The following is an 18,120-nucleotide window of genomic DNA, read 5'->3' as shown; positions in this document are numbered from 1 at the left end:
TGCAGTGAAACACAGGATTAGATGGAAGTAGAGACGCACTGTTTAGTAAACGTCTTTTTGTTGCTTCAAATCAAGGTGTCCGTTAGCTTGTTGCCTCCCAGTGTTGGCTACCACTAAATGCTTGTATGTTGTAGAACAGCTTGACTAACTCAAGCCTAAAATATATATTTATATTTACATTTACAGTATGTTTCCAACAACACTGTTGTATCACAAAGTTTAGTTAACGTGTTTTGTTGCTCCAAAACAAGTTGTCCGTTAGCTTGTTGCCTCCCCAGTGTTAACTACTACTAGCTAAATGCTTGCATGTTGTAGAACAGCTTGATTAACTCAAGCCGTAAATATGTATATTTATATTTACGATGTGTTTCCAACACTGTATTGTATCACAAAAGTTTAGTGTTTCCCAGTGTAAATATTACCAAATACTTGTATGCTGAAGAACAGTTTAATTAAAGTCACCCTCAAGCAGTAAATATAATTCCAGTGTTGTTTCCAGCACTGTTTTATCACAAAAAAGTTCAGTAAATGTCTTATTGTGCTGTTTTGTTGGGTTAATCCAGGGGTTAGCAACCTGCGGCGCTTTAGCCCCTCTCCAGTGGCTCCCTGTGGATTTTTAAAAATGGAAATGAAAACTGTTTTTTGTTTACATTTTAATTTTGATGTATCATTTTTGTAGGTCTATGGTACGATGGTATGACGTGTTAGGGCCACATTGAGGACATAAAATAAATCTGAGATTTCGAGAATAAAGTTATATTATAATTATATTATTATATTGTTATATTATTATCCATCCATCCATCTTCAACCGCTTATCCGGGATCGGGTCGCGGGGGCAACAGCTCCAGCAGGGGACCCCAAACTTCCCTTTCCCGGGCCACATTAACCAGCTCTGACTGGGGGATCCCGAGGCGTTCCCAGGCCAGAGTAGAGATATAATCTCTCCACCTAGTCCTGGGTCTTCCCCGTGGTCTCCTCCCAGCTGGTCGTGCCTGGAACACCTCCCAAGGGAGGCGCCCAGGAGGCATCCGTGCTAGATGCCCGAACCACCTCAACTGGCTCCTTTCGACGCAAAGGAGCAAGGACTCTACTCCGAGTCCCTCACGGATGACTGAGCTTCTTACCCTATCTCTAAGGGAGACGCCAGCCACCCTCCTGAGGAAACCCATTTCGGCCGCTTGCACCCGCGACCTCGTTCTTTCGGTCATGACCCAACCCTCATGACCATAGGTGAGAGTAGGAACGAAGATTGAACGGTAGATCGAGAGCTTTGCCTTCCGGCTCAGCTCTCTTTTCGTCACAACGGTGCGGTAAAGCGAATGCAATACCGCCCCTGCTGCTCCGATTCTCCGACCAATCTCACGTTCCATCGTCCCCTCACTCGCGAACAAGACCCCGAGATACTTAAACTCCTTCACTTGGGGTAAGGACTCATTCCCTACCCGGAGTAGGCAAACCACCAGTTTCCTGCTGAGAACCATGGCCTCAGATTTAGAGGTGCTGATTCTCATCCCGACTGCGTCACACTCGGCTGCGAACCGATCCAGTGAGTGCTGGAGGTCGCAGACCGATGATGCCAACAGGACCACATCATCTGCAAAAAGCAGCGATGAGATCCTCAGCACACCGATCTGCAAACCCTCCTCCACCCGACTACGCCTCGATATCCTGTCCATGAATATCTATATATATTATTCTATTTTTCGTTAAGTTATGACTTTATTCTCGTAATATTATGACTTTTTTCTCGTTAAGGTATGACTTTATTCTGGAAATCTCAGATGTTTTTTCCCTCAATGTGGCCCTAATACTCTGTAGTACATTTGCAAATTGTCCCTCACTGCATTAGACTTATATACTATATACTTAGACTATAGACTGTGTTACCTTCATCACAATGCTCAAATGTTTTGCAGCTCCAGACAATTTTTTTTTGTTTGTTTTTGCCTAAAATGGCTCTTTTGATAGTAAAGGTTGCTGACCCCTGGGTTAATCCAAAAAAACAAGTTTTCTGTTAGCTTGTTAGCAGTTGTTTCCCAGTGTAAGCTATCCAATGTGTTGTTGTTAAGGCTGTTGCTATGACGCTTGCGGATCTTTCTCACAACTCAGTATGCTAACGGTTAGCTGTCATGCTAAAGAGCCAGTCGGTCTTTTTACTACAGAGCTCCAGGAGGAATACTCCTTCCTCCGGAAAATACCCGGCAATGAAAATGGTGTTTCTGCACACACTGCAAGAGCACATTTTTGTACAGTGGAAATTCCGATATCTTATATATTAAGATGGCAATATACAATAGCTGGCAGATACGTCGAGAAAACTCTAACTTCTAACTATCTCCAGTGTCTCTGTTTAAAAGCTAATCAAATCATAACTGTGAACCCATAAAGAGTGTTTACCAAGTCTAAACTGCTCTCAACCACTTTCTGTCCCTCTCCATACTCTGATCCAGTTAGCTGGCAGCGCGGCGCTAACCATAATCAGGTCTAATTGAGCGCGGGAACGTGACAGTGACACGCCAGCAGATGATGAACTCACATCTGGTGACATCTGCAGCAGACAGACAGACTGTAGGCGCCGTTCACTTTCTCTCTGTTTGTTGGTCTTCATGCTGAGCTAACATACTGTAGTATAACAAAACTTCAGTAATTATTAAAATATGTTATAGTACTAAGAAATTAAGGTGTCCATACAGTTTGTGCAATAGTCACGAAATGTAATGTATTGATTCATGTACATAGTATGTATGTACAGTAGATATATATATATATACATATATATATATGTATATATATATGATAATAATCATTTGTACGCCACGCAACCGTCCGCAGTTAGGTGTAGGCAAGAAAACCACTTAGGTTAAGTGAAAATGTCACGGTTGGGCTTAAAATAAGTACGGAAACAAAGTAAAATATGTACGGAAACAACTACGGAAAACATGTCACAAACATCAATAAAAAAAACGTGACAATTGTCACGTAAACTAAGTAAAATACGTACAGAAACAACGTAACCCAGCTACAGAAAAAACGTCAAATGTCAATAAAAAACAGGTGACAATCGTCTCATAAACTAAGTAAAATATATACGGAAACAACTACGGAAAAACACATAGCAAATATCAATAAACAATGGTCTCGAGCACGGGCCTCCCGGTTAAAAGGCCGACGTTTTTATACTACGTTATTAACTCTTTCTGTAGCATATAGCCTACACGAATGTTTTTACATCGTAGCTGGTACAGGATACATGGCGTACAAAAGACACACAGAAATCAAGAAAGGCGTTCTTATTGCACGCTAAACGCCTTGCGCATTATCGTGGTATTTATACAACTTTTCGTGCAAACAGGCGGGTCTATTACAAGCTTTGGTTGTTGTTAATTCTGCATATAGTATAAGTATATGTTGATGCTAATACTTTTGTACTTTTACAATTTTAAATTACTTGTAACAGAGTGTTTCTACACTGTAGTATTAGGCCACTGAGTACTTCTTCCACAAGTGACTGTAACACATTTAAAACTGGTCTTTTTTCTTTAAAAAATCAAACTATATATGATGCTTACGGCCCGGTCTGTGCATGAAGCGACCCTTCATGGGGACTCCAACCTCAGCTTGTGCCTCTGTGTTTTCGTGGAGTTGCTCTCTTCATGTTATGTCAGATGGTCACCGGGTCAGACTGGGTAGCAAATAACCTCCTAAACCGTGTCTGCAGCAGCATTCGGCGTGCAGCGTTCAGCGAGCAGCTCCAGAGTTAGTATTTGTGGTTGCACAGCGGTGGAGCAGCATGTGTTCCTGTGGTGGGCGTGAGTTGTATCATGTGAATGAGTCAAACAAGAAGGAGACGGAGTTCGTCTTTAAGAGTTTAAATGAAAAAAACGTACATTCCTGAATTCCTCCGTTAGAGTATGTCGCCACCGAGCGAAGCCGGGCGGCAAGGAGGAGGAGGGTCGAAGGTAAGCCAGAGGTTAAAATGAGCGAGAGGAAGGCCACCCCTGAGAGGAGACGTCTCATGGTCTCTTCATCATCCCTCAATCATCATCATCCATCACCCTCCACTCCTCCTCCTCCTCCTCCTCGCCTTGCTCTTTCCATCATCCCTCACCCTGAGAAATATTCACTCAGCTGCTGTACGGACTGTTAAATGGAGTCTGAGGTCACTTCACTGGGGAACACAACCACTTATTTTATCCCTTAAACTTGTCACATTCACGTTAAGATGGAATGGTCACAAAATAATGAACTTTAATGGGTCCAACAACTTAATTCGATTCTTAGTGAAATCTTAAATGTGTCTGCTACTACGTTCATATAAAATTGAGGGATTGACATGAACTAAATCAAATGAACTTTTATTGCCATTAATTTTTCCACGGTTTATTTCACTGTCAGACTGCTTTGAATGCAGGGAGACACCGAATCTAATCGATCATTAGATATTCATATTTGTTTAACTAACATAGTGCTAATGTTGGATGGTAAAAGGTTAAAATTTTGATTTAAGGTTTATTTCAGATGCCTGTCTCCTAATTTTGCAAATGAAAGGATATTTGAGGCATCAAATTTAGAGATTTAAAGGTTCCTTAAAGGACTGACAGTTATTCGTAAAAATCAAATTCGAGCAAACACAGGACTTTAACCAGGAGACCGGTGTTTGTGTCCCAAAGTGTTGTCGAGTTATTTAGACGTTATGTTAGTGACGTATGCGACTTGTTTTCCTCACTTACGTTACATTGTTTACATACATATTTTACTTAGTTTACTGACTTATTTTACTTATTTTACGTACTTATTTTACTTGGTATACATACTTATTTTATTTAGTTTACGTACTTATTAGACTTAATTTAGGTACTTATTTGACTTTGTTTACGTACGTATTTGACTTAGTTTACATACTTAGTAATTTACGTACTTATTTGACGTAGTTTACGTACTTATTTGATTTAGTTTACGTACTTATTTGACTTTGTTTACGTACTTATTTGACTTAGCTAATGTACTTATTAGTTTACGTACTTATTTTACTTAGTTTAAGTACTTATCTTGCGTTAAATGACACGCAAAAACCCTAAAATGTGTTACCAAGTCAGGCAAAATGTCCTTAAAATGTGCTATTTTTTCCTTCTCACAACATCAGGTTGAATGATCAGGTTTAATCATTGGGTCTATATAATGTACAAAACAGTCTTTAAATGTCTTTTTTTTGTCTGACCAACAGACCAACACACAAAAATATTCAGTTTATTGTGATTTAAATGTAATGTTATAGTCAGAAATACAGTTTCCAGGCAAATCAGTGCAAATGTTTTGCATTTAAATGAATTTTAAATACAAAACAGCGACTGAGGACGAGAAAAAAAGAGAATTGTGGGTAACACAAAATGCAATGACATGGCAATTTATAAGTCATTTTGCGTTACGTTACGTTTCATTTTCTTTTTTTTTTGGTCTTTTTCCTTTATTTGACAGTGATAGTGGTGAAATGGAGAGAGAGAGGGGATGACAATGCAGAAAGGGCCACAGGTCGGATTCGAACCCTGAGCCGCTGCAGCAAGGACTCGCCTATTTGATTCATGGTGCACCCGCTCTACCCGGTGAGCTACCCGGCGCCCCACGTTACGTTTCATTTTCAGTTGACTAACTGATTAATAGAGTCGTCATTTCAGCTCCAATTTAAGTAGTTTTAAAGGTCAGATTTTGTCCAGTTATTCCTGCGTCTCCTGTGTGGTGAGTCACTAATAATTAGTTTGTGGAAGCGTTGACCTGATGGAGGTTAGCGTCCTATCAGTGTGATGACGGTGGGGGGTTCAGGACTACTGATGGGGGGTTCAGGACCACTGATGGGGGGGTGGTAACAGTACGAGTCTTTGTGACTTTCTTTGTGTGTTTTTAGAAGGAGAGGCTGGAGAGGCGGGGGGTGCGGTCACAGAGATTAAAAGCGGACATTTGTTTTGTGTATGTCGTCTCTGCCAAGACGCTGCAATTTTCTATGAATCTAAACCAGCTTTCCTGGCTGCGACCCCACATGCCGCCACCGCTGCCAGGAAAAGACCTTTTTTTTCTCTGGTACCTGTTTACGTGCAGGTAAAGCAGCTTTCACTGCAGCACATGAGATCTTTCTTTCCAGCCGACAGGTAGTCTTTCCCTCCGCTGATCCCCGACACTCCTCTTTTTGTTCCAGTGTTTCACAAAAATCTGCCTGGACTGAGTTCCTGAACTGCCTCCAACCAGCTCATAAACTGGAAGGAACTTGACTAATTTGCAGACAAACTGCGGGGAAAGAACTCCCATGATTCTCCCTGGCACCAATCATTCACCATCAAAACGTTGTTTAATACACTGAGCGATGACTTGGACTGGAACAATGGATCCTGTTTATGATCAGTAATGAATGAAAAGAGCAGGTTTGTTGCATCACCTCATCCAGCGCCGGGTTGGCAGCCAGATAATGTGTCCATTGTGCTGCTCCTCATGTTCATACAGTGACCTTTACAGTGGAGCTGCTATTTCTGGGTAGAAATCAAGGACGCATCAATAGACCGCGGTCGCCAAGCCCGAATGTTTGAGATAATTGAGTAAATTGAAAACACAGTGTGACTCGACTCAGCCTTAGTGTTGAGTCAGAGAACATAGTGTAGGGAAACCCTGATGAATATCTATATCCACTCTACGTATAGGATTCCCCCCCCCCCCGCCTGGAGGAAAAGTCGTCACTGCTGCCTGTCTGAAACCCCCGGAGACCGCCCGCCGTACCGTTAGCTAAACATTTAGGGAGTGCACGGTGGGCTAACCCTCGGCCTTTCAGCTGCTCTTTATGCTCCTTGTGATGGAGGGGTGGGGGGGGGGTCGGGTTAGACGCTGATTAAAGTTGTCCCAACACAAACATGGCCGACCCAGGCTGAGTGGGTATATATATGACTCCAGAGAGGAGTTACCCTCTTAAGGACAGCAGCAGGACTTTAACTTTGTCTGAGCTCCATGTTCCAGATGTGTTATTACTATCACTATAAGTATCAATATTTTTATAATAACAATGGATCCTACCCGGTCTCAAGGGAAGGCGTATAAATAGTACGACATTACAAGGACAGGTAACGTCCGCTGTTATGTTTAGACAACAAAACCACTTAGTAAGATTTAGGAGAAATATCATGGTTGGGCTTAAAATAAGTACTTCAACTAAGTAAAATAAGAATGTAAAGCAAGTAAAATAAGTACGTAAACCGAAAACTACATTAGCTAAGTCAAATAAGTACGTAAACTAAGTCAAATAAGTACGTAAACTAAGTCAAATAAGTATGTAAACAAAGTCAAATAAATACGTAAACTAAGTCAAATAAGTACATAAACTACTAAGTATGTAAAATAAGTACGTAAACAAAGTGAAATAAGTACCTAAATTAAGTCTAATAAGTACGTAAAACTATGAGAAACGTCATTAACGTAACAAAACACCGGTCAACAACGGTCTCGTAGTAAAAAGTCAAGGGGTTTTTCTCTCTTTTTATTCTACGTCACTGACTCTGAGCGTAGTATTTATACGTGGATGGGTTTACATTGCAGTCAGTACAGGATACATGACGTACAAATGACACGCGGAAATCAAGAAAGGTGTACCGCTAAACGCCTTGCACATTAACGTGGCATTTTTACACCTTTTCGTGCGAACGGGCTGCAAATGCTGTCGGTATGTGTGGTATTTTGCTTACATACCGCACTTTTTAAAAAAACGAAAACAAATGATGACTTCTATTTCTTTAGATTAGATGAGAGCTAATAGCTAATATTTCCGGGTACCCCCTAGAAACTGCAGAAATACCTGCTGTGTACCAGTACCCCGGGTTGCTTTAGACCAGTTTAAAACCATATAAACCAGCTATTGTTTAATGTTCTCTCACTCCAGAAGAGAAAAAGCAGTGTTTGTGTGAAGTCAGCAGGCTAAAATGTAAGTAACATTAATCATATTGTTTCTAAACATGCTTCCCATGGCAACTGGGATATAAATAAAAACTCACACATAAATCTCCAACATGTGAAATGTTGGTTCCACACGCTTGTGTAAACATTTTTCCCCACAATGATTTCCACAGCGATGTTTAGGGGGTCGTGTTGTAGAGATAAGACCCTCGGGGTGACTGTGTGTTGCTGGCTTTTCTGCCTCACAGATCTGGTTTTAATTGTGTGAGGCGACAGCTGGAACACATTTCTGATATTTCAACACGTGTCAGTCAGAGCAGCGGCGGGTGAATATGGCGCTGCTGCCCGCAGTGTTTGTCTGACTTACTGTTGTTAGCTCTTTACAACGGACTGAAGGCTCCCATGTGTGGAGGTTAACTCAGGGAACTCAGATGCTTCATACTTAAAGCTTATTAACTTATTATGTGCAGATTTCTATCCCATTATTTGACATTTTATGATAATTATTTTGGAACAAAATGGGACTTTCCTGATGAAAATTGGTGCAGTCTGCTGCTCTCAGTATTCATGCAACAGTGGACATTGTCTCGTGTTCCAGTGTCTTTTTTGATACGACCAGTAGGGTCGTCAAAGTCTTTTCAAATCTTGCACTTAAATCACTATAAACTAAAGAAGATCTTAACTAAAAATATGTTGTTTGAAGACGTCACCTTGTTTCAAGGCATATTTTTAACTTCTGTCTGACATTTAATGGACAACCAATTGGCTGCAACTAGTGATTGTTGTTATTATCTGACAGTTATTGTCTCACTTAATTCAGCCCGGACGCATAAAAAAGTTTGTGAGTTAGTCTGAGGTAGTTTGTGAAATAGTCACAAAATGTAATCTATTTGATTCATGTATATAGACACTCAGCACGACTTTAAAGAACATATTTTTTGTGCTTTTCACGTTACACGTGTCAATTTCCGCTCCAGTCTTTTCAAAATAAAAATACTTAGCTTTAGAAAAAGGTTGCGGTTTGGGTTAAAATAACTCCAGAAGTGCTTTAACTTAAATGCAAAAGTTACTTGACAAAAACTTCTTAGTTAGCTTTCTCAAAAGATGGTGGTTTGGGTTAAAATAACTCGGGAAGTAGTGTAACTTAAGTACGGAAGTTACGTGACAAAAAACTACTTAGCTAGGTTTAGGAAAAGATCGCAATTTGGGTTAAAATAACACCGGAAGTTCCGTAACTTAAGTACGGACTGTAGTTTTGTTAAGTGGCATACAAAGGACATGTGAAAAGCCTAAAATGCATTTTCATGACACGCATAACGTCCTTGTTATGTCGTGCTATTTATACGCCTTCCTGTGAAATCGGGTTGCTTAATTAAGTAGCGAAAATGTCCATCACAACTTTCCAGAGAAACACCTCGTAGGGAGGAGGTCGGGGTGGATTGGTGGGTCTAAAAACACCAGACTTTCACCAGGAAACAGCAATTTTACGTACCATTTTCGTAACTTTCCGAGGTCGACCTGGTTGATCTGAAGCAAACTACGATCTTTATATGATCAGCTGAGAGTACAAAGTGTCTCCAACATACAGAACAGATTATTTAATATAAATTCATTTCTGCCATCTGCACATCAGATGACGTGAAGCGTTCATGATTCACATCAGAACATCTGAACTCAGTTTGCTCTCTAATTGTAATTAACTGTTATCATCTTTAACGTCTGTTCTTTAACACGTTATTTCCACACAGATCATTACGTTAGATTAACCTAATCTGATCATGTTAAATGTGACTCTGGGGGGAACATTCAGACCACCAACACTGTCACTGCTCTTATATAACCTCTCACGACTGAGCTGCATTTATCAGCTTCATGCAATAAAAACACAAATGAAAGTTGCACTAAAATCTTCATTTTGCAATTTAATTAACTTTAAATAGGAAGCATGAATCTGGTACCGATACAAAGACCCCGATACGCATCACTTCTTCTCCCAGAACATGGTCATTTCAATCACTCAGTACCTCATAAAATCTATAAATTTACAGAAATACTAATGAGATAAATGGTTGTCTGCTTTATGTATTTTGTGGCCACAAGTGGCAGCACTGAGCAGCTATTCCAGTCAGGGGTTAAAGGATCGAACACGCCTCTATGAACTGTCGGGTTCGTAGAGGTGTGTTTGTCTTTTTGTCGCAATTCTCATTTTCTTTGTTTTTGTTGTTGTCATCTCACCTTCCAAACATGAATTAATATTCTTGACATTGAAATATTGACGAACTTTGAATGTACAGTAGTTTTGGCACTAATCAACCCCCATACATCTTCCAGTTGTGGTCTAAGAATGAGTTGCAGTTTTTAACTTTATTACCTTTGTATTGGTTTTGTTATTTTTTTTTGCTTTTTGTCGTCTTTGCTTTTGTCTTTTATTGTAAAATGTCTTTGTTTTTGTTGTTGACATCTTTACGTAGTCGTCTCATAATCCAAGCGCGACTTAATATTCTCAGCCTTGACCTTCAAATATTAAACCCCAGACTCATTTAATGGACACACGTACAGTCTTTTTGGCACTAACTGAGCCCCACAGTGCCAGCTGTTTTGTCATCATTTTATTTTTATTTTTGTTGTCTTCTAAAAACGTCATTTTGTTTGTTATTGTTGTTGACATGAAATATTAAAAACCAGACTCATCTAATGGAAATCACTGAACGTACATTAGTTTTGGCTTTAATCAACCCTCATACATCTTCCAGTCGCGGTGATTATTTTGTTATCTTTATTTTATTTAGTTTTTAACTTTATTGTCGCCTTTGTTTTATTTGTTTTTTCTTCTGCAAAAGTCATTTTTTTATTGCTCTTGTCGTCTTATCATCTAAACGTGAATTAATATTCTTGACACTGAAATATTACACACCAGACTCATCTAATCGACAGTATTTTTGGCACTACCCGACCTCCATATCTCCAGCTGTTGACTCACAGAGTGCTGCTCGAGTGCCACCTTCCTGCCGTTTCTTCTTCTTCTCTGACAGTAAAAGTGGGCAGAGTTGTGATGGAGGGCGTCCCTCCTCCTGGTTAATAAGTCCTCCCCTTCCATTCGCCTCTGACCTCCTCAGGCACTCAGGCAGCATGCAGCAAATGTTCCCATCAGACCGACCTGCAGCAGCAGCAGCAGCAGCAGCAGCAGCAGCCTCAGCTCGCCACACCGCACGCTGCCTCGCCATCACTCTAACTAACGCTCACCTTTAACCCGACCACACCTGGAGGACTGCTGCAGCTGGACTTCTTCTTCTTTTACACCTTCAGGAGTTTATAAACTGAGGAACTGTGGATGTGTTTTGGCTCGTGGGGATTTTTCACACCTGGATTGTTCTTTATTTGAGGACTGGAAAGTTTGAGAAACTTTTATCTGTTTTTTTTTTTTTTCCCGTGTGGGTGAGACACTTCTGTGGGAAAGTAAGTTTCCCGTTAACTCGTCGTCTTCTTCTGTTTCTTCTTCTTCTTCTTCTTCTTCTCCCCCGTCTTGTTTGGTGTGTTTAATTCCAGCTTTGTTGTGGCTTCATTAGGAATTTGCTGTTTTCTGCAGCGACTCGTTTGCACAGTGTGAAGTTAATCATTTCAACGACCGGAGCTCAGAGAGGAGAAACTTTACAGATAGATGAAGAGATGATTTACAGGTTGTTGATGTTGTTTATTTGTGTTGTTTTGCAGGAAGATGTTCTGCTCCAGGCGAGTCCTGCAACAGTGGTGCTTCGCTGTGTTCCTGCTCTGCTCTCCGGTGCCTCACTATGGACGCCCCATCGATGCCCTCAGCAACCGAATGTACGTTTTAGAACTCAATCCAGAGAGTGTAATCTCTCTTTTTCCGATATTTGCACTTTTCTGTGCATTTATTTCCACCACCATCCCCCCCTCCACCACCATCCCCCCCCCTCCTGACATGGTGGGCGAGCAGCGGCTGGAAAAAGTGTTGTGAAACGTGCCGGCAGCTGTTTGGTTAGCCCTCGCCCACCTGTGTGTTTACCTAAAGCGTCTTGATAAACTCCCAGCGGCCCCAGCTCCTCACTATCTTGAGGGTCCAGCCTCTCTGAGAGGTGGAGTGAATAATGCTGATGTTGGACTCGGCCGTGGACCAAACCAAACCTGCTGCTCCTGCTGAGCTCGTTTGATGCCAAACAGAATAAATGTGCTTTTTCTGGAGAGATCAGATCTCTAAATGAACCAGTGGGAAGATGCTACCAAGTTAGATTTCAGATCACATCTGAAAAGCACGTCGGTGGCGTCAGTTTTTAATGTGATTTAGTGTCGTTCAGGTTTGCGTGGACGTTACGGCGTCCAGCATGTGGGGTCGGTTCTGCTGATGTCAGGGGAAACTCGGCTACACCCGTCGTGTGATACGCTCTAATAGGATGTCAGGACGATGAGGGTTAACGCCACCTGAGTGGAAAAGAAAACACACGGCGAGGTAGAAATCACACGAGCTTGTGACCTCTGACCTCCTTCGATCAGAGAAACGCTGCCGTTTGATCAGATTAGCTTTAATCTGGCACAGAAAGCTCCTGAAGTCAACATCTGGACTGAATATGGTTTAAAACGTTTCTAATACTAATAAAACTACAACCAACAATCTGTTGATTATTAAATTAATGAGTATTACAACAACAAACACTCAGAAAGATTGTCCTGAAAGATTGAAAAATTATCCATGAACGAGATTATAATAGTTTTGAAGTTTCAATTAGTTTGTTTTTTGGGGGGTTTGACTTTTCAATCTCTTTTTAGTTTAGTTTTAGTTAGTTTTCAGAGTGCGTTTGCTAGTTCCAGTTTTTCAGAAAGTTTTAGTTTTTATATATTTAGTTTTACGGTAGTTAGTTATATTGTTTGGGGCAGGTATACTGTCTCAGAAGTATGTTGCGTTTGGCATTTTGGCTGTCGCCATCTTGGTTTTCGGCCGTCACCATCTTGCTTTTTGGCCATCGACATCTTGGTTCCATCTTGGTTTTTGGCGATGGCCAAATTAATACGTTTTGGGGTTAAACTCCAGTCAAAATGTGGACTGAATATTGTTTAAAATATTTCTAATACTTGTAAAGACGCAAAAATTAGTCGATTATTTAATTAGTAGATGCTAAGCACAGGCAAAAATACTAAATATTTCCAGGTTTTCAAACGTGAGGATTTGCTTCTTTTCTTGGTCTCACAAGAGAGTAAAGTGAATATTTTTTTGGTTTTGGACTGTTGGTCAAACAAAAGAAATATCTGACTATATTGTGGTGGACTTTCCACAGTTTTCTGATGTTTTATTGATCGATTAATCAGGAAAATAATTGACAGATAATCTGTAATCTCCAATTTTGAAACTTCGAGGAATAAATATGTTTTTCTTCTAAACACAAGCAGCTGCACAAGAGCTTTGCCTCAATAAAAAAGTCTAAAAATTGTCCAAATTTTGATTTAAATCTCGAGTTATCTGATCAAAGAAGACGTAAAAGTGATTTTTCTCTTCTGCGATATTTATTTTGAATATTTCTAGATGGTGAAAGGAGGTGAAACGTTTCAGTATTTCACCTGAAATTAAAACAAGATTATTTCCTGTCATGACGTGATGTGTTTGACGTCCAGGATCAGAACCAGTTAGAGAACCATGCGTCCTCCCGGTCCATATCTCGAGGCCTCGGGAGTTGAACCAACCAAACGGCAAGCCCAAAAGGCAGCGCTGCAGGTTTTAGGAAATACATTCGGCCTTTGATTCGTCCCCCACAGAGAGAAACAATTACCATGAGGTATAGGACGGCGAGCGTTGGAGCGCTGCCACCTCAGGATGTACCGCAGCCATTTTCCTCCTCTCTCTCTGATGTCTTTATTAAAGGTAAAAACTGAACCAGATCAGCTTTCAAAGAGCCGGGTTTTACAGGAAATATCTGTATGCATATAAACAAGGGCTGCTCTCTGGGAGCTGAGGATATTATTATTACTCAGCAGAAAAATACACTTTCACTTTGGGGGAGCTGCATAAAAAACGTCTCCCCTCTTTGTGCTGGTTTGTAAAACCTGTGAATAATTTCTATGTGGAGCTTCACGCCCTCCAGAGGAGGAGGAGGAGGAGGAGGAGGGCATCATGGAAACCTGTGACAGCTGTAATCAGCTGCCGGTATCTCCCATTGAAGCTGGCGTGTTTATGTGCTCAGACACCTGAAGTGTTTGGCTGGCGGCGGCGCTCGGCGGTTCCCAGGCTTCGAGGCTTCGAGCCCTCTGCCTCTCTGTTTGTAGAAGAGTTAAGACTCTGAGTAACGCGACACCGCGGCAAAGCAGAGCACCGATTCCTTCTGCTGCTCTGACAGCATCTGGAAAGATAACAGGTCGACCCATCTGGTCACAATCACAGCTGATCGACAGCTCTTCTTCTTCTGCTTCTTCTTCTTCGTGCCGTAAACCTTTCTTTAAGTCCACTATTGTTTTAATCAAACTCTATATTTTCTTTACATCTGCCTACAGGCAGGTTGATGACATGCTTTCAGTCCTGTTTGACAAATGAATGTCATGTAAATAACCAGAAAACATATTCAGACATGTTTGTCCAAACGGCGTTCATGACATCTCAAAAACGCCACAAATTTCAATGAAGTTTGGTGTGAAGTTCAGCCAAGGGCTGAGTGTTGTCTTCAGGGTTTCTGTGCAGACAGCTCCACCGTGTGGCCTTTTAGTGTCAGAGCGCCACAGGTCAACATTTAGAGCACTGATCCTGTAACAAGGTTGGGCGTTCAAATCCTGCTGCAACCTTGCAGATGATTTCCTCCAGAAGAATACATATTCCATCTTAACAACATGTTTATTATACATTTATTAAAACACATGTTGACTCCTGGTGATCTGGCACAATGTTTACGAATGCCCCGACAAGACGATAAATGAATTCAGACATGACGTCTCAAAAATGTAGGAAATTTCAATGAAGTTTGGTGCAGTTAGTTTTCTTTGTTTTCTGTGCAGACTGCGTCGCCGTGTGGATATTTAATGTAGTGATTTTCCACCTTTTCTTCTTTGTAATGAGGCTGAAACTTTTCTTTGTTAAGTGATTTATCTATGGGGGGTGGGGGGGGTCAAACTGTTGTGGGTATAGCAGTAAAGAGTGTGTAGGGCTCCATAGCTCAGGGGTTAGAGCACTGGTCTTGTAAACCAGGGGTCGCGAGTTCAAATCTCGCTGGGGCCTTGTCACATTTTCAAAATGTCCTTCAGGAGGAGCAAAGGTCGATAGAAATTCCATCCATTCCTGCAAACAAATCATGACATTTCGGCTGTAGGCGGCGGTCCAGCGATGTAAATCAGAAAGGTGTGACTATGCAAAACTGTCACAAATCTCAATGAAGTTTGGTGTAAGCTCAGCTGTGGTTAACGGTACAAATTAATAGAAATGTAAAGAAACAAATACAGAAATAAGTTAGTTTTGGGGGAATAAAAAGGAGTGAAATGGTTTTGCTTTGTGCCGCGGCCGTATGAATGAACAATCAAAAGTAAGTGAAGGGAAAGGGCGGCCATCTCTGGTATCGGTTTAACAGCCCTGTGGTTGGATGAATCATTCCACTGTCGGGATGCAACGGGGAATTATTGGAACTGCTGCTCTGTTTCATTCTCGTTCGTTTGCTTCTGCTGCTCTCTGCTGGTGAACCGAATGAACCCAAATATTTCAAATATTTCCTCTTTTATGCAAACTAGACTTCTTCTTTCTTCAAGTCACAGTTTCAAAACCATGAAAAATGTCATTGAAGTTTGGTACAACTTTCAGCAATGGGAACGAGTTATGATCGTTGCTTGTAAGGAAGTATTTCTACTCACTTTGAGTTCATTAAAGTGGACTTCTTGTACTTCTCAGTAGGAGGTAATTGTACTACTGTATTTGAAATGTGTAAAAGTTAAAGAAAAGTCTAATTAAAACCAATATGTTGTGTGTTTTTTTGCAGAAAGCGGTCTGTGACTCACGCCCAGCTGATGCACGACAAAGGCCGGACGCTGCAGGACTTTAAGCGTCGCATGTGGCTGCAGGAGCTTTTGGACGAAGTCCACACGGCGGAGATCCGCGACCTCCCGGCCCGGACCACCGCGGGAGGAGGAGGCGGGAGCAGCAGCGGCGCCGGCGTCGTCGTCGTCGGGCTGCCGGGGGTCGGCCTGGGCATCAACCTGAGCACCACCGGCAGCACGCTGCACTCCAAACCGCCCGGAGGAACCAAGAACCTCCCCATCAGCTTCAGGCTGGAAGAGGAGGAGGGGGGCACCAACCTGCCGCAGGAGACCAACAAGTCTCAGACGTACAAGGACGGCGCGCTGAAAGCACCCGGCGGCAAGAAGAAGAAGAAGGGCAGGTCCGGGAAGAGGAGGGAAGGGGAGAAGAGGAAGAGGAGGGCGCGTTCGTTGGGGTGGAGGCTGGAGGACGAACCGGGGAGCGGACTCCACCTGGAGTGGAGGTCGCTGCTCGGCCTGCAAAGGGCGCTGCTTTAAAACGCTGTCAGTCTCTGACACAGGTGAGAGGAAATGTCCATTTTCAAAGGGGTCCCTTGACCTCTGACATCCAGATGTGTGAATGTAAATGGGTTCTATGGGTACCCACGAGTCTCCCCTTTATAGACATGCCCACTTTATGAAAATCACATGCAGTTTGGGGCAAGTCATAGTCAAGTCAGCACACTGACACACTGACAGCTGTTGTTGTCTGTTGGGCTGCAGTTTGCCATGTTATGATTTGAGCATATTGTTTTATGCTAAATGCAGTACCTGTGAGGGTTTCTGGACAATATCTGTCATTGTTTTGTGTTGGTAATTGATTTACAATAATAAATATATACATACATTTACATAAAGCAGCATATTTGCCTACCTAAAATGTCTGATTAATTTGCGACTAATCATGATTAAACATTTTAATCGATTGACAGCCCTAGTTGTTTGGTCTATTAAATGTCGATCAGTGTATCTCAAAGATGACGTCCACAAATGTCTCAAAGAAATTCAGTTTACCGTCACAGAGAAGGAAAGAAACCATAAAATATTCACATTTAACAAGCTGCAATCAGACAATTTAGACTAAAAAATGACTCAAACTGATTAATCGATGATCAAAAAAAGTTGGTGATTAAAATGTTTAATTGATGAATCTTTGCAGCTCTACTATTGATGTGAATGCTGATAAAGATAAACCACTGAACTAACCAGTTTCTCTCTGCTTGTGTGTTTCAGAAAGCTACGGAGGGTCGGAGTGAACTCCTAAACGCTCACCTTGCAGGCTTCTGTAACCGTGATTGTTTGGAAAGAAATTGGAAAATATTTATTGTCTGTAAATATTCTAAATATAGCAGAATAGATAGCAGAATATGATAAAAAACAAAAAACTTATTTGATGCTCTGTGAGGCAACAGATTTCAATCTTTGTGAATCCTTGCTTTTTTTTTCTTTTTTTTTATTCCAAAATGTCAGATTTGTTTTGCGGTAATTTATTTCGTCTGAATGGTGTATTTATTTTGTAAATGTATCGAGGTGCTGCTGACCTTCTATATTTTTGTACCATAATGCACTTTAGATATATAAATATAAATATATATACCATTAATTTAGTTTGTTGTTTTTGGTGGTCGATTGAAATGAAGAAGAAAACGACGGTCTGATTCTCTGACCTCTCGCTCCGTTAACGTCCAGTTCTTCGGTTTCTCTGCTGCTGGTTTTTAATCGGATGTTTCCGGCTGATTGAAGCCGATTGTTGTCGTCTCTCTCTTGCTGTGTTGGATCCTCCTGATGTTTCCTCCACCTCCCGCTCTGCTTCTCAACGCCATCCTTCATACCTGTACATACAAACCAAACACGGCTCCATATTGTTGTTTTTGCCACTTGCACTGAGATAAAGACCCTGTACTGAACGGATTAAACCATTGACAGTATCCTCCTCTCGGTCTCTGTGTCTTTCTTGTCAGTAATATTCATTTATAAACCAGATACTTCATGAGAAGAGGCAGAAATATGAAATATTAACCCTTCACGTAAAGAAGCTCTTTGTTGTGGTGTTCCCCAAGGTTCCCAGGACAGAACCCTGGGGGACACCACAACACACAGTTTGAAGTAAAGCTGCAATTAATAATTATTTTCATTACCAGTTCATATTGTAGATCATTTCCTTGATTAATTCATAAATTGTTTATATTGTCCTGTTTG

At 41.3% G+C, this 18,120-nt stretch overlaps 1 protein-coding gene and 1 non-coding gene across 3 annotated transcripts in view; both read left to right on the top strand.

Annotated features, from left to right (window-relative positions):
• pthlha (parathyroid hormone-like hormone a) overlaps positions 1-17,854 on the top strand; it is a 19,036-nt gene extending 1,182 nt beyond the window's left edge. Inside the window, exons 1-4 of one of the 2 annotated variants that reach the window (XM_074625423.1) lie at positions 11,053-11,382; positions 11,638-11,748; positions 15,885-16,442; positions 17,155-17,854. In XM_074625423.1, coding sequence (XP_074481524.1) covers positions 11,642-11,748; positions 15,885-16,419 — 642 coding nt within the window. In that variant the 5' untranslated portion in view covers positions 11,053-11,382; positions 11,638-11,641 and the 3' untranslated portion in view covers positions 16,420-16,442; positions 17,155-17,854. Of the gene's footprint in view, positions 1-11,052; positions 11,383-11,637; positions 11,749-15,884; positions 16,443-17,154 lie in introns of those variants that run through there. The other variant, XM_074625424.1, reaches the window with a different exon arrangement.
• Positions 15,064-15,136, top strand: trnat-ugu (transfer RNA threonine (anticodon UGU)). Its single transcript has one exon. It is a non-coding gene; the product is annotated as a tRNA-Thr (tRNA).
• Positions 17,855-18,120: the final 266 nt, after the last annotated feature.

The sequence above is a fragment of the Sebastes fasciatus genome, chromosome 23 (genome assembly GCF_043250625.1).
Source record: "Sebastes fasciatus isolate fSebFas1 chromosome 23, fSebFas1.pri, whole genome shotgun sequence".
Taxonomy (NCBI): Eukaryota; Metazoa; Chordata; class Actinopteri; order Perciformes; family Sebastidae; genus Sebastes; species Sebastes fasciatus.
Note: the sequence above shows the minus strand (reverse complement) of the source record. Positions and strands in the feature narration are given on the sequence as shown.